This window comes from Pseudonaja textilis, chromosome 2 (genome assembly GCF_049901715.1).
Source record: "Pseudonaja textilis isolate UNSWEBS1 chromosome 2, rPseTex1.2, whole genome shotgun sequence".
Taxonomy (NCBI): domain Eukaryota; kingdom Metazoa; phylum Chordata; class Lepidosauria; order Squamata; family Elapidae; genus Pseudonaja; species Pseudonaja textilis.
In genome coordinates this window covers 95,295,617-95,310,060 of record NC_141991.1, presented here as the reverse complement: position 1 = coordinate 95,310,060, position 14,444 = coordinate 95,295,617, and the positions used below count along the sequence as shown (strand labels likewise).

The 14,444-nt window shown below is 36.8% G+C and overlaps 1 protein-coding gene across 6 annotated transcripts in view; it reads left to right on the top strand.

Moving 5' to 3' along the window:
• Positions 1 to 8,169: 8,169 nt before the first annotated feature.
• Positions 8,170 to 14,444, top strand: part of LOC113433479 (gamma-aminobutyric acid receptor subunit alpha-1) — a 39,832-nt gene continuing 33,557 nt past the window's right edge. Inside the window, exons 1-3 of one of the 6 annotated variants that reach the window (XM_087924573.1) lie at positions 8,673 to 8,758; positions 9,575 to 9,692; positions 10,849 to 10,937. In XM_087924573.1, the coding sequence (XP_087780699.1) occupies positions 10,870 to 10,937 (68 nt within the window). In that variant the 5' untranslated portion in view covers positions 8,673 to 8,758; positions 9,575 to 9,692; positions 10,849 to 10,869. Of the gene's footprint in view, positions 8,627 to 8,670; positions 8,759 to 9,574; positions 9,698 to 9,771; positions 9,854 to 9,927; positions 9,951 to 10,848; positions 10,938 to 14,444 lie in introns of those variants that run through there. The other 5 variants (XM_087924572.1, XM_087924571.1, XM_087924574.1 and 2 more) reach the window with 5 other exon arrangements.

The window sequence follows — 14,444 nt, the reverse complement described above, 5'->3', positions numbered from 1 at the left end:
GTCAGTATCATTCGGAAGAGGTCTTTCCAGTCTTGGGGTAGCATAAAAAGGAGATGCTGATGGTGTTAATGAGACCTCTGACATATGGTGCCTGAATGCCATACATGGCCACAGCTTGTTTTAAATCTCTAATTAATTTCATGGATAAGGGCTCAAGCCTGGGCACCAAATTCCCAGCTCTATCCCCACATATTCTATGGGGGCAGAGGGAGAGCTCCTCTAGGGTAAGAGAGCCCTCCTTGCGCCCTGTGCCATGGCTTGTGCAACTGCTCCCATGGGTGTCTGATCCCCACAGGATTTAATTTAGGAGGAACCAAGGGTTCAGGAGCTGTGGGGAAGAGGCTTCCAGTGGGAGAGCATCTTTGGTTTTGGTCTCAGCAGCATAGGAGGGGGACCTCCTGCAAGGGGCTGCCAGCGTTAGTCAGCGCTGAGCTCTGAACTATCAAACATTCCATTACCACCCTCCAAGTGGTTAAAATCTTTGGCGGAGCCCTGGGAGTATCATGAAAAAGTCACCCAAACGTTGCCATGTGGAGACTTTTAAGGACCCCTTTTCCGGATAAGCCGGACATTGCGTGTGGATGTATTTTAAAAGGGCTCTGAGGTCCTTTAGTTGGAGCCAGGAGCTTTTTGCCCTGACTCCTAAGAATCAAAATTGAACTCTTCGTTAATTCCTTAATTCTTGCAGATGCACCATCTGCACTTTAGAGAATTTCCGCCCATACTCACCTGAAGGGAGGATTTCTCCTGGGGAAGGATCCGTGACTAGACGGCGTCCCTGGGTTGCAACTGGCTCGTCCGGCCGGGTGAGATGGGAGGTTGAAGGCAGGCGGGTCCGCTCTTTTCAGCAGATCACGTCGGGGTCACCAGATGCGGCTTTGCTCCGCATTAGGAGGGCTTCTCATTGAGTCCAATGCATCAAGAAAGACACCAAGCCGGTTCAGTCTTGATGAGCAGCCCCGAGCACGCGCTCAGGGAAGCCCTTTATTGAACAAAAACGTCACAAAAGAGAGTTCAGCCTACTTTACATGTTAAAAGGGTTGGGGTCTCAGTGGATATATTGTAGCACCCAATCACAGTGCTTAAGGGATACAAAATAACCAATCCGTGCCTGCAGTCCAGCCAGTAGCCCAAGGTGGGCAGCATCCTTTTGTTCCTGATACCTGCTTTCAGCCTACGTGAGGCCTTGCAGGTATCGAAGACTCCTTTGCCTACGTGAGGCTTGGCATATATCAAAACTCCTTTGCCTACGTGAGGCTTTGGCATATGCCCAGGCTGTTAGATGTGGATTCGCTGCTGCACTCACACCTCACCATTTTAGAAAGTATGTGGAGTGTACTGACACAGACCCAGGATGCTTCTATCTTTTATATATTTCTTTTCCTCGTGCCTACTGTATTTCAGGGAAGAGATGAAATTGAATCTTTCTCAGTGATTTGGAAAATAGGATGATGGAATCCATTCTAAAGTATTATTCAGTCAAAATCTCTTAAATGTATTTGAACTTAAGGTCAAAGTGACATATGAAACTACCTTTAAAACATCTCTCTCTCTCTCTCTCTCTCTCTCTCTCTCTCTCTCTCTCTCTCTCTCTCTCTCTCTTCATTTATGTGAGTTAAGCTAAATCTGGGATACAATGCTTTTTAGAAAATTGCATTTAGAAAATAGCAAGCAGATTAAAAAGAATGCTAAACGCTCATATGCATGAAGACCAAAATGGATTTCTCCCGACCAGACAAATTAGGAACAATTTAAGAATAGTACTAGATGTCTTAGAATTTTATGAAGCTCACCCCGAAAAACAAATTGCACTTATGTTTTTAGATGCAGAGAAGGACTTCGACAATTTAAATTGGCAATTTTTAATCCCCAAAAAATTATAATATGAATTTAGGCACCAAATTTGAAAATATTATAACAACTATTTATGATATACAACAAGCTAATATTATAATAAACGGGGAATATACCCGCCCAATAAAAATAGAAAAAGGAGTCAGACAGGGCTGCCCACTCTCACCCCTGCTCTTCATATTATCATTAGAAATATTATTAATGAGAAATAGACAGAACCCAGATATAAAAGGATTAAAGGTTAAGAAAAAAGAATATAAGTTGCAAGCGTTCATGGGCGATATGATTTTTTTCATTGAGGAATCAATAGAAAGAGGACAAAAATTGATGAATGAATTAGAACAATTTGGAGCAGTAGCTGGACTCAAAATTAGTAGGAAGAAAACTAAATTAATGACTAAAAATTTAACAGAAAAAAAAGTTAGAAGAGGTTATGGAAATACAAGTGATAAAGAAAGCTAAATACTTAGGAATATGGTTGACAGCACATTATAAGACACTCAAGGAAAATAATTATGATAAATTGATGCAACAGGTAAAGAAGGATTTAGAAACGTGGGGTAAGCTGCAACTTTCATTATTAGGCAGGATCGCTACCATTAAAATGAATATTCTTCCAAAATTTCTATATCTATTTCAGACGATCCCAATTAAAGTACACAAATTTTTTTTTTGAAGAACTCAAAAAAATAACTATTAAATTTATTTGTCAAGGGAAAAACCTAGAATAAATTTAAAGGCAATGCAGGATATGAAGAGCAGGGGAGGACTGGCACTTCCAAATTGGGAGTTGTATTATATTGCTGCCTCTTTAGTATGGTTGAAGGAATGGGTGAATTTAACTAACAAGAGTACATTATTTTTAGAAGGCCATGATTTGCAGAGGGGGTGGCACACTTTTTTATGGGATGTAGGGAAAACTAGTCAGAAATATTTCCACAGACATCTAATCAGAGACTCATTATTAACTAATTGGAAGAAAATACCAAAAAAACCCACTATTTAAAAGTACCAATCTGGATTTCAACAATGGAGGCAATGATCCACCCAAATAATCTGGATATCACTAAAATGATTAAACCTATTGGATACACGAGGAAATTTGAAATCACAGCAAGAACTTCAAGAGTGAGGACAAAAAATTGATCAGTGGGCATATTTTCAAATTCAAAGTAGATATAAACAGGACAAGAAAGAATTCGGAATCAACAATAAACTCCAGCAATTAGATAAAATTTTATTAGGATCAGGCAAAAAAATATAACAAAATTCTATAATTATTTATTAGAAGTCGAATTAGAAGAAGAAATTGTAAAAGGGAACATGATTGCCTGGAGTAGGAATGTAGGATGTAGCATCACCTTAACAGAATGGGAAAAGGTCTGGGGTAGAAACAATAAGATTACAAAGTCGGTAGCATATAAAGAAAATGCCTATAAAATGTTTTATAGATGGCACCTTCCTCCTTCGAGATTAGCGAAGATGCACCCCAATATGAGTCCAAATTGCTGGAAATGCAAAAAAAAAAAAGAAGGAACTTTTTTCCATATGTGGTGGTCCTGTACAGAAGCTCAAAAATATTGGCAGAAAATTAGAATTTGGCTGGAAGAAATGACAAGAGAGCAGATCGAATATAAACCAGAGTCCTTTTTGTTAGGGATCTTTGACAAACAAATATCAAAAAAAGTGAAATACATAATAATACACATTTTGACGGCAGTCAGATTAGCTTTTGCCCAATGTTGGAAGCAGCCTCAGGTTCCATCAGAGGAAATGATCATTCAAAAAGTTTCAAGTTGTGCAGAAATGGACAAATTAACTTTGGCACTAAAAAATAAAGACACCTCAATATACTACAATAGCTGGAACTGCTGGTAGAAATGGATAGACCAAAGATAGATTTTACACTATAAGGTAAAAGAGGATAGGATAAAACCATAGTAGTGATATACAGATATATGTAAGGATTAGGTGTGTGTATATGGCATAAATTAAGGGTTAAAAAAAAGAGAGATCTTACAAACTGTTGAAAATGAGAATGTTTTTAATTGTTTTCTATTTTTTCTTTCTATTTTCTTCTCCTTTTTTTCTTTTCTTTTCTTTCATATGTGTATGTGTTGTTGGTTTGTTTTAATTGTAAAATCAATAAAATTTATTTATAAAAAAAGAAAAAGAAAATTGCATTTTGGCTGGACAGAGAAGAAATGAGGTTACACGTTTGTTTGACAGAGGCCACTTATAATTTGCCATTCTCTATGTCATATGCCATTAAAATCTATACCATAATTGCAGGAGATTTTAATACATTAGGATTGTACTCTAAGATTTCCAAGGACATTCAGTGAAGATCACATTTTTTTACATCCTAAAAAATAGTTAAAATAAGCTGCCTTCTTATGCTCGTATATTTTACTAATGAGAAGTATTGTCTTCTTATGCTGATATATTTTACTAACAAGAAGTATTGTGTCATTAGTTCTCATGTACAATATTGAATTAGATCTAATAATACCTAATAACAAAGCTTCCTTTTAAAGAACTTGCAACCCTGTAATCATTTTTGAAGTTGTTTGTTTGATTCAAAAGGCTCACTGAATTTAGGAGAATTTTATCTCAAGCAATCACATATGTTTGCGGTCCATATGGCTATTTTCTATATAAAACAAGTAAACCAATAAATATTTTAATTCAAACAGCACAAAGCTCTGTACGATGAAAAATATATTCACTGGAAAACTAGTTCTATGGGTTTTTTGTAAAATCAATCTAGCATTCAAAATATCATAACAAAATAAAGAGGGTGTTTAAAAGATTCCTGGCTTATCTATTGCCACTAAAGATCAAAGTACAGACTCTACCCATATCACTGTGGGTAAAGATCAAAACATTAGAGACAAACTAGTAAAAAATCCTTATTCAAAAGACCTTCATAAAAAATCCCCCATATTTCTATCTCCATTAAACTGAATGATTACAAAAAGAACTGAATATACAACCAGAAAACCTTTTAAATGACTATATTGTGATTGCCTTTAAAATACTAGCACCTTCCTGGTCCTTTCACTTCAGAATGTTCACCTAGAAAAAATACAAAAGAAAGCAAACATGAAAAATATGAAATTTTTAATTTATGTTACCTTATGGAGAAACAGATTTTTAGCTTAGAAGTGTAAGAAAAGGCATAATATAAAATCATGTAGTATGAAAAATGTGGACAAAGGTAAATTTTTATCTCCCAATATTTGAATTTGAATCATTCATCAAAGCTAATTGAGGCGAGATCCAGAGATAATAAAATAAATTGCTTCTTTATATAACATAGTGTTTAACAGTGGAATTAGATTTGATGATGGCTATCAACTGAAATGGCTTCAAAAGGAAACTAAATAAATTAATGGAGGATAGAGCTTTCAGTGGTTCTTAATCATGATGACTTGTATATTTCCACCAAAATTAAAGGCAAATGGTACTTGGTACTGGAAGAGACTTTTGCCTTTATGTCCTACTTGGATATACTTGGTCAACACTGAATGACAGAAATGGTCTTATTTAGTAAGCCACTTCTTCAAACAGCAGGAATATAAGTTATTCACTCCCATGACTTTCAACAGGCAGAAAAAAACTGGAAAATCTATACCCAGAGGATGTTTCTTTAATATCACTCCTGTTCTCTTGGTTTATATCAGGCAAGCCACTAGACTAGTCATAATGTCTGCTACATTGGAGCTTTGACTTGGGCATGAAATTGCTCCATGAGTTTCCTGAATTGATATTGTTGGAAATGTAAGATTCTTTCCCAAGATCTTTAGTTTGTTCTCTGTGGCATAAATTCTACATGCCAGTAGGAAGAGATACAACTCCTCCTATCCTTTTTGACATTTTTCCAGGTAGGCAACTATCTGTGGAATATATCCTCTTTTATTAAGGCATCCTCTAGGAGTTTAGAATGCCAATATTCAAGCATTTAAAATAACAGAAAAAAACCTTCTGTAGATTGAGTAGGCTTTCCTCTATAACAATTGCCTGACAAGCAGAGGTTTATAACAACTGCAAAGGAAAAGGTATAAGCAGCATGTTGGTTTGTTCTTCCTTTCCTTAAGCATAATTAACTCATGTGCCATGTTAAAGATTGGTTTTAAGGAAGAGCAATAAAGAAAAAACCCCACACTTCTATGTTTTACTACTACTCTCATCTCATGCTTCAGAGAAGACACTATATTTTTGCTCCTGTCACCCTTTCCAAGATTGGTTATACGCTGACACTTTGGAAATTGCTAAATTAAAATCTAACGAAAACTCCACCCAAGAGGTTAATATCTTCATCAACTTTTTCATATGGATATAAATCCTTTGAGAAAATATTGAACTACAGATCTCAGTATCAGAAAACGTTCTAAATATTTCCAGAATACAGGAGGGTTTTTTTTGTTTTTTTTTTAAAGATGCAATTTTCTTTCCAGAGAAGGAGGAAATGACATTGTCACATAGTCTGGTGAGAAAGAATGAAGTGGAATGAATGTTACTCCCCCAAATTACAGAGTCTTAGTAAAGCCCCCATTTTAACTCTCTCCTCTTTATCTCTTCTTGATGTATTGCTTTCTTATTCACATGAATGGTTTTTATTTTCAGCTTAGGACAATTCTACCATCTCTTTTCCAATGCCCACCCCATTCTATAACAGACCACTATATTCAAATCCAGTAAAGCATTTTTTCTTAGAAACTACCAGTTATTAGCTTTTCTAGAAATTCACATTCTATGCAAAAAGGCATTCACAAATGGGCAGGGTTTTTCATTCTGTTCACTAGGGTTAGGTGCTGCACAAAAAGAGTATCTTTTTCTCAAGAGTTGAAATATTTGATTGTAAACGTACTAACAGTGGCTAGGATTGTACTTGCTAAGAATTGGAAAAATGATAAAATACCTATGCAGGAGGAAGTTATTAAGAAAATTATGGACTGTGCTGAAATGAGTAAATTGACATTTGAAATTAGAGAACAAGAAGATAAACAATTTTATATGATATGGGATTTGTTTTATCAGTGGTTGGACAAAAAGACATGGTAATGTAATACACTAGATAATTTTGTGATAGAAATTTAATAGATTGATATAAGACATAATATAGACATATATAACCATTGGTTGAAAGTATAACATAAATTCTAAGATAAAACCTGGAACATCTCGTATAAAATGATGGAATATTACAAAAGAATAGCACAAAAGATTTGTAACCAAGTGCCACACTGTATGTATATAAAATGGAAGATGGTTTTATGTTTTTATGTTTCGTATGTGTATGTTTGTTTTTTAAAATAAAAAGTCTTAAAAAAAAAATCTCTTTCCCTTTAGGCTTTCCAGTACCATGGAGAGCTCCATTGCTGGTTCTTTTTTGCTTTTAGAAATGCACCCATTCATAAAATGAGCAGTTGATTTCCACAGATGAGTAGTAAGGAAAAGAGATGGAAGGCAATATAGCTTTAGGAAGGCATATGTATACTTAGAGAAAGTCTAGTATTTAAGGCCTAATAGTTTGTCATTGTCCAATTGATTTTCTTATTGTGCTGGGCACTGTGGAGAGTGAGAGATGCTTTCTTAAAAAGGAACAGAATTAAAAGGATGCTTAGCTGGTAAGGGACTTTCATTGAAACTGATTTTAAATGGCAGTGTTTTTTTTAAATGCTGCTTTTATTACTTATTCTCCCGCACCATTTGGCAAAGTAAGTGAACTGTTCATTCAGAAACAGAAGTGGCACACACACATCCCTGTCAAAATATACCCCCTTCCCAATAGAGCTCGCCTTTCTCCACAATATTGTAAAGATTGCTTTAGACAAATATTACCTCCCAATTAAGAGTAACCAAAGATGTAGAATGGGTTAAGCATTTTATGCCTTGAACAGATCTTTCTTGAAGCCTCAGTTAAGCACCCAGTGCCTCTCTTGGCTGCACAAGACCTTTCCAATGGAATCACACAGAAAACATACCCAATGGGTGCATGTAAGGAAAGAGAAAAAAAAAAAAAGAGAGAGAGAGAGAGAGCTCTTTAATCTCTTCCAGGTACCCTGTATATTTATAAACTGGAAGAATATTTGTCCAAAGACTGAATAAAAAGAGAGGCAGAGTGGGGCGGATGAGTGGTGAGGGTGGTGTTTAGTGACGGCTATCATTATTCCGCACCAGTTTTCGGTCGCAACTCTCTGAAGATTGTAAGTGTAGTTTCTGTCCTCCATCTGGTCTTCCAAACATTTCCCTTCCCTTCCACAGTAAGCACCACAACAGCAACAGCCATCGTGATGCAGAGTGTAGAAAGGATTTGAGCATGCAGCCAGAGAGAAAGAGATTAGGGCGAGAGCGCTGAAGTTAAATTGTGCTGCATATTTGGAGAAAAAAAAATGGGCGGATTAGTCTCTAGATGAGAGCTTGGTACCACCTTCCCTTCTAAAATAAAATCTCTCTGGCATGAAGTCACAGCCTATTTCACATCCGGTTTACCCCGGGACGTACTACTACTGTCTTGGTAAAGTGCAAAGCTTTTTGTTGTAGAGCTGCGAGTCGAATCCCACGGAAAGGGAATCTGGGTGTTAAAAATCGAAGAGCAAAGCGGCGGCGGCGGCAGAGTCCATGATGGCTAAAAGCTCGTGAGTGACTGAGAAGAGCCGCGGAGACTCAGTGCTCTAAAGCGCCCTCGCAGCCTTGGCTTCTTGGCGGAGCCGCTCGGGCAGACTTTCCCGCTGCATCGGCGACGCCGTGCCCAGAGGGTCTCGAGGTGAGTACCGCTCTAGAATCATTTTTCAGGCTCCCTCCCTTCTCCCTTCCCTTTGCCAGCCCGCTCCCTTTTTCACAGGAGGAGCATTTGTGGACGGAGAGGGCTCCTTACTGCTGCTTTCTTCCTTAGCAGGTATTTCGTCGGAATGAGGGACCCTGCTTTCTCCCCCCTTACCTCCCCCCATCCCCCGACCCCGGTTGAAAATCTGCAGCGGTGGATGGGCAATTGATCAGACTCGGGGGGAGGAGGAGGAGGGTTGGAGGGCGGGGGGACTAAAACGGAGGAGATGGGGACCCTAGGATTAGCAGGGATTATTTCAGACGTTTCCAACCAGAACTGGATGGATTGGGGGCAATGGATGACTTTCTCAGGGAGAGGAGAACAAAGTTGCTATGCTGGCTGCAAATCCATAAATACCACCCCCTCCCCTTTTCACCAAGTCTTCATCTCTGGCTCTGAAGCAGGCAAAAATTACTTAAGGCAGAAATGCCTCTTGAATGATGGCTCCAGGTTTGAACGGATGTGCCCATAGTGGGGAAGAGATGGACTGGGATTTCCCTTTTGCTCTTTTTATTTCAACTATTCCAAGATTAGGGTGGTAAAATGGAGCGGCAGGAAAGGATCAGGAGCGGATTGGTTTGTTTGTCGGTTTGTTTGTTTGTGTGGTTTGTTTTCACACTTGGTGATTTCCCACTTTCCCCTCTCATCTACGGGCAACTCTAGCAATGTATCTCCCTGCCCCCATCCTCATTAGTTATTTTAAGGATGGTGGTATGGGAGAAATGTAGAGTAAGAAGAAAAAGCATCTTCCATCTGCTGGTATCTCTGAAATGACTTGCAAGAGCAGGTTCAGTGTAAAAGTTCAGGCTGAAAAGAAGTGGAGCTTTTCTCATCTCTCCTAGAGATGCAACACTCTTCCTCTTCTTCTTCTTCTTCTTCTTTTTCCAGGAGAAGCAGCATTGTGAACCATCATCTATTAAACTCCACCTGGACACCTGTCATCATTTTGTTCACCTTGCCTTGCCTTTTGCTTTAGGTTTCGGACATTTTATACAAGGACCATCCTGTTAGGTTTTCTTCTTCTCTGCCTTTTTTTTTTTTTTTGGTGATGGTGGTTATGTTGTCTGTACTGAGCTTCAGGGCTGTCAGGAGGTTTGGGAGAAGGAGGGAGGAGGAGGAGGAAGGACGTATCTGGTAGAAACAGTGCAACCGGAGTGGATTTCAGCAGTAAGTATGGAGCAAGGAGCAAGCAGCTAAGCCTGGGCTATAAACAGGAAAATTACAATGGTCAGGTTGCCTTGCAAAATTACCAGTTAATTACCAGGTGGGAAATATAGGGCAGGTTTGCTTTTAGAAAACATCTTAGCTGAAACTGGACTGGACTCAGTCATTAAGTGAAAAGGTGCCATATGGAATATTTTGCAACAGGATATTTTAAAAGGAAGAAGGAAGGAAGGGAGGAAGGAAGGAAGGGAGGGAGGGAGGGAGGAAGGAAGGAAGGAAGGAAGGAAGGAAGGAAGGAAGGAAGGAAGGAAGGAAGGAAGGAAGGAAGGAAAGGTTTGAAGGCAATATGGATGCAATAATCTTTATCATTATTTCATGTTCATTTCATATGCTTTGGGGATTAATAGAACTATTACTAGTGAAAGAAAGCACTGCAACTCTGTATCTTATACTCCTATTAAGCTTTTTAAATATATGCTGTTTTCAACTAGCTTGCTAAATGGGCATATGCTTGGATCTCTCTCCAGAAGAAAGTTCTGTCCTTTTCAGGACCTTCTAGAGCTTTCAAGGACTTTAGGAGAAGATCTTTCCTCTTTTTTCCCACTGAGATAATCAAGCAGTGGGATCTGATTCCTTAATGCTAAAATAGGTTCTAAGTTCTATGTTATTGTAAAATAGGTATACAAATTGTGAACTTAACAATAATCCTTTTTTAGGGATGAAAGAAAATTAGAAAGACACTTGAATTCCAATGTTCTTGAAAAAGAAAAGAAAATGATTTAACCTTTACTATGAAACTAACTCAGGGATACCCTACTTTCAAGAAAATGAAACACATAAGTGTACCTGGAAGAGACCTTTCCCTCTGAAAGTCCTACCATTGTGAGATAACTCCTTGCTTTTAAGGAAAACCATCACAAGTTCTTTTAAACCTGTTGTATTTTCAAATAATTGGTCAAAGCAAAGAATGCTTACTTCTGGTTTTCTATTGTTTTCAGCTTCCATAATCTACTAGCAAAATGATGCATCTTCTTTATGACCGCTTTTGGGCCTGGGTTCTTCTTATGAGCACTTTACCTGGAAAAAGGTGGGAAAAGAGTTTTTTTTTTTAATATTTTGGATTGTCTTTTATCATTGCTTAAAAGCAAGTGTGGAAAAAAGGTTTGATTCATACATACTGTTTTGGAGGGAGAGGTTGATTCTGCTTCAATCCCACCTAAGCCAAAATCTGAGGAAATTTAAATAAAACTAAAGCTTGGTTGCAAAACATCTCAGGTGGGATTATGATTGAGAAAGAGTTTAGTCAGGACTATTGGATCCAAACTACAAATAGATTAATGATTTCAATGTAGCTGCAAAGAGAATGGTCCTCTTTGCAGATAAAGTTTGCCAGCAGTAATGCTGCATGTAGCATTTTACATAGGGATGTTTCTGCTGCTATGATCTTGTGCTTTCAGAGAAAGAATATGACCAAGCTGCCAGACTCTTAAGATTGGCTTTTCTTCATGAAAATACACTTCAGTAAAGATATTGGGTTGAAGATTATAATTATAATAATAAGGTCTGGTTACTATACATATGAACTGAACATTTCATATCAGCAGACAGTTTGCATGATCAGGATGCAGTCTGTAAGCAGTAACTTCATGGGGAAGACTGTTATTAACATTAGTTGAATGAAATCCACTTCACCTTCCTGAACCCTGCCTGAATGGTAAATGGAAAGCCTTCTTATGCTGACATCTATCTATATAGACTGCATTTCTGTTAGCAATAGAACTAATGAATGAAAAAATACATCTTTTCCTTCAAATTACAAATACCAATATTGGTGCACTGGTAATATCCGTTGTTCAGGAGAGTAATTTAAATTAACCTTACTACAAATAATATACGTTTGTAAAAAGAATCTGAGCATCAGAGGCAATCCAATTTAGTTTTACCGTGTTTTCTAAAAGAATAGAGCATAAAAGGATACAATACTTTATATAGCAGATCAGTGATGAAAGAAGAAAAAACTCATCTCCTGAAGAGACAAGAGAACGGAAAGGCTGTTTCTTTTATAATTTTTTTCCATACCACATGCTGGCTTGCATGTTTCACCAGAACTAAGATTTGCACCAGAAAAATCAAGAAGCATTTCCCTGCTTTTGAAAAATTGTATGAGGTGTTACTATTATAATGACCTGTAGATGGAGTCAGTGTACAGTGTTTTATTATACTTTTTTTAATGTGAAACACAGACATTGTAAATGACATTTTTCTTCAAGTTGCTTAAACTCTACATTAAAAAAACAATCACTTTTTAGATAACACATTTGCCCAATCTTTACTCATGTATGACTTCTAACCACTAACAAATCAATAGCACAAAGGGAAAAAAAATTCAAGGATTGAATGAGTTTTGCTCAATATATCTAGGAGGCCCTTCCTCCCTCCCTCCCTTCCTTCCTTCCTTCCTTCCTCCCTTCCTCCCTCCTCCCTCCCTCCCTCCCTCCCTCATACAAAGCTAAGTAAAAGTGAAAAATGTGGGCAGTGTTTCATATTGTATTATTATTTGGATCAGGCTATTAATGTTAAGGTTCTAAATATTAGCAGAATATGTGAATGACCACATGAACACATAAATATCTGAACATGGACACTTTTTATTGTAAAATAAATGGATATATGAATATAGTATTTTTTAAAAAGAAACTAATAGTAGTAGCTTGCTTTACCTGTAACTTGATAGTTATGATACACTTAAAATCTGATTCCTAAATTAATCACATCTTTAGTTTATTACTGGTATATATTCACACTTGTCTTTTCAACATGTATATTTATCTGTAAAAATATAGGCTTGACCACTGAATTCAGTGCTGTTGAAGACCTTCACACTTCAGGGAAATTCCAATTGGTTTTATTAAAATATTCAAGCATTAAAATGAAACGTGTGGCTTTTGGAGTAGTATCCATGGTTAAACCCAGCCTAAATTCAATTTGACCTCTAAGAATCAGGTTGATTTTGAACAAGTTATGTTGGTATTGAAAATAATGGTAGTCCCAGAAGACAATCCAGTTTGCTTTTAGATAGTGCAAATGTATACTAAAATTTTATGCATAGAAAAAATAGAAATGATTCCACCTCATGCATTAAAAAAAGAATGGGATTTCATTAGATTTCAGCAAGAGTTTGACTACACTTTATTTGATAAAATGTCTGAGTGAAAATACATGGGAATATTTTGTCTTATCAAATGGTTGTACAGTTGATAATTATAATAATCTGATTTTGATACTGACTTTGGAATTGTCAAAGGATTCAGACAGGATGATGTTCTAATATGCAATTTTATATTAATGCCATTTTGAAGCTTTAAAACTAATTGTATAATATCTGTAATTTTATCCTCTTTTTGTTTTTTTTTAATTGGTCTCTTGGAATTTTTTGTGCTTAGAAAAAGAAAAAAAAACGGGGAATTGCAAGCTCGGTACCTTCTGCCACTCTTAGCTATTAATGACATGCCTACAGTTAGTTTTCTGAAGTGAAAATAACTTTCAAATGCTATCAACCCACCCACCCACTAGAAGATGTAGTTGATAGATGATGCAACATGAAAGTGGGATTCCATCTTGAATGTATGAAGGCACTCATCTCTTTTTAACCAAATAGTATAAGATAGCTCATTCTGGTTCTAAATTTAAATCTAAAAACAATATAAAAGGTTCTCTACTATCAAAAGAAGAAATATCTACTGAATTACCAATTTACAATTTGAACAGAAATGTAAGTTTTGGTCGGTCCTCTAGAGATGAGGTATTATTAACAAACAATCAATTAAATGTTATTACTAATGATAGGTAGACAGCATTAGGCTAAAGGCATATAAATTATAATAATCACATTTTTCAAATCTATAAATTTGAACAGCTCGAAGACTTATTGAGTGAATTTTTAAAATTGCATAATTCATTGCCTAAAAGAAATATTTCCTAGATTAACATTCGTGAAGCTCTATAGTTTGGAAGAGATATTTCCGCCAAACTATGTTTCTTAATCACATCACATTGGATATCTAAGGAAGGCTGATTCAGTAATAATGCATGTGACAAAATGATGAAGAAGGAAGCAGCTGGAGGTTCAAGGGCTGAATCCTGCTGAGTTTACACTGGCAAACATCATATTTTACAAATGGGATCTTCCCTGGTTAAAGGGTAGAGGAAGGACTCCAGGATTTGGCTCTGAGACAACCATGATAGATAATTAGGAGAAAACAGTGTAATTTACTGTAGAGAAGAAAATATAGGACAGTCTTAATAACAAGAACAATACAGATCTGAAGATGAGATCAAAATTTAGCTCGTGACTATTGCAAATACCTGGAAATTACTTGCTATAGGTATTGTAATGTTTTGCCACACACAGACATGGACATGCACATAGGCATATGCAGTATACACTTTCAAGAATGTTAACTGTCAAATAATAGCACTGTGGAAAAAGAAACATGGATACAGATCCCTGGGCTATTGTTATAAAATTTGTCACTCTAAAATGGAATTTCCGATTCACCAGGAAATGAATTTATTTTGCTTTCCTAAACTAATT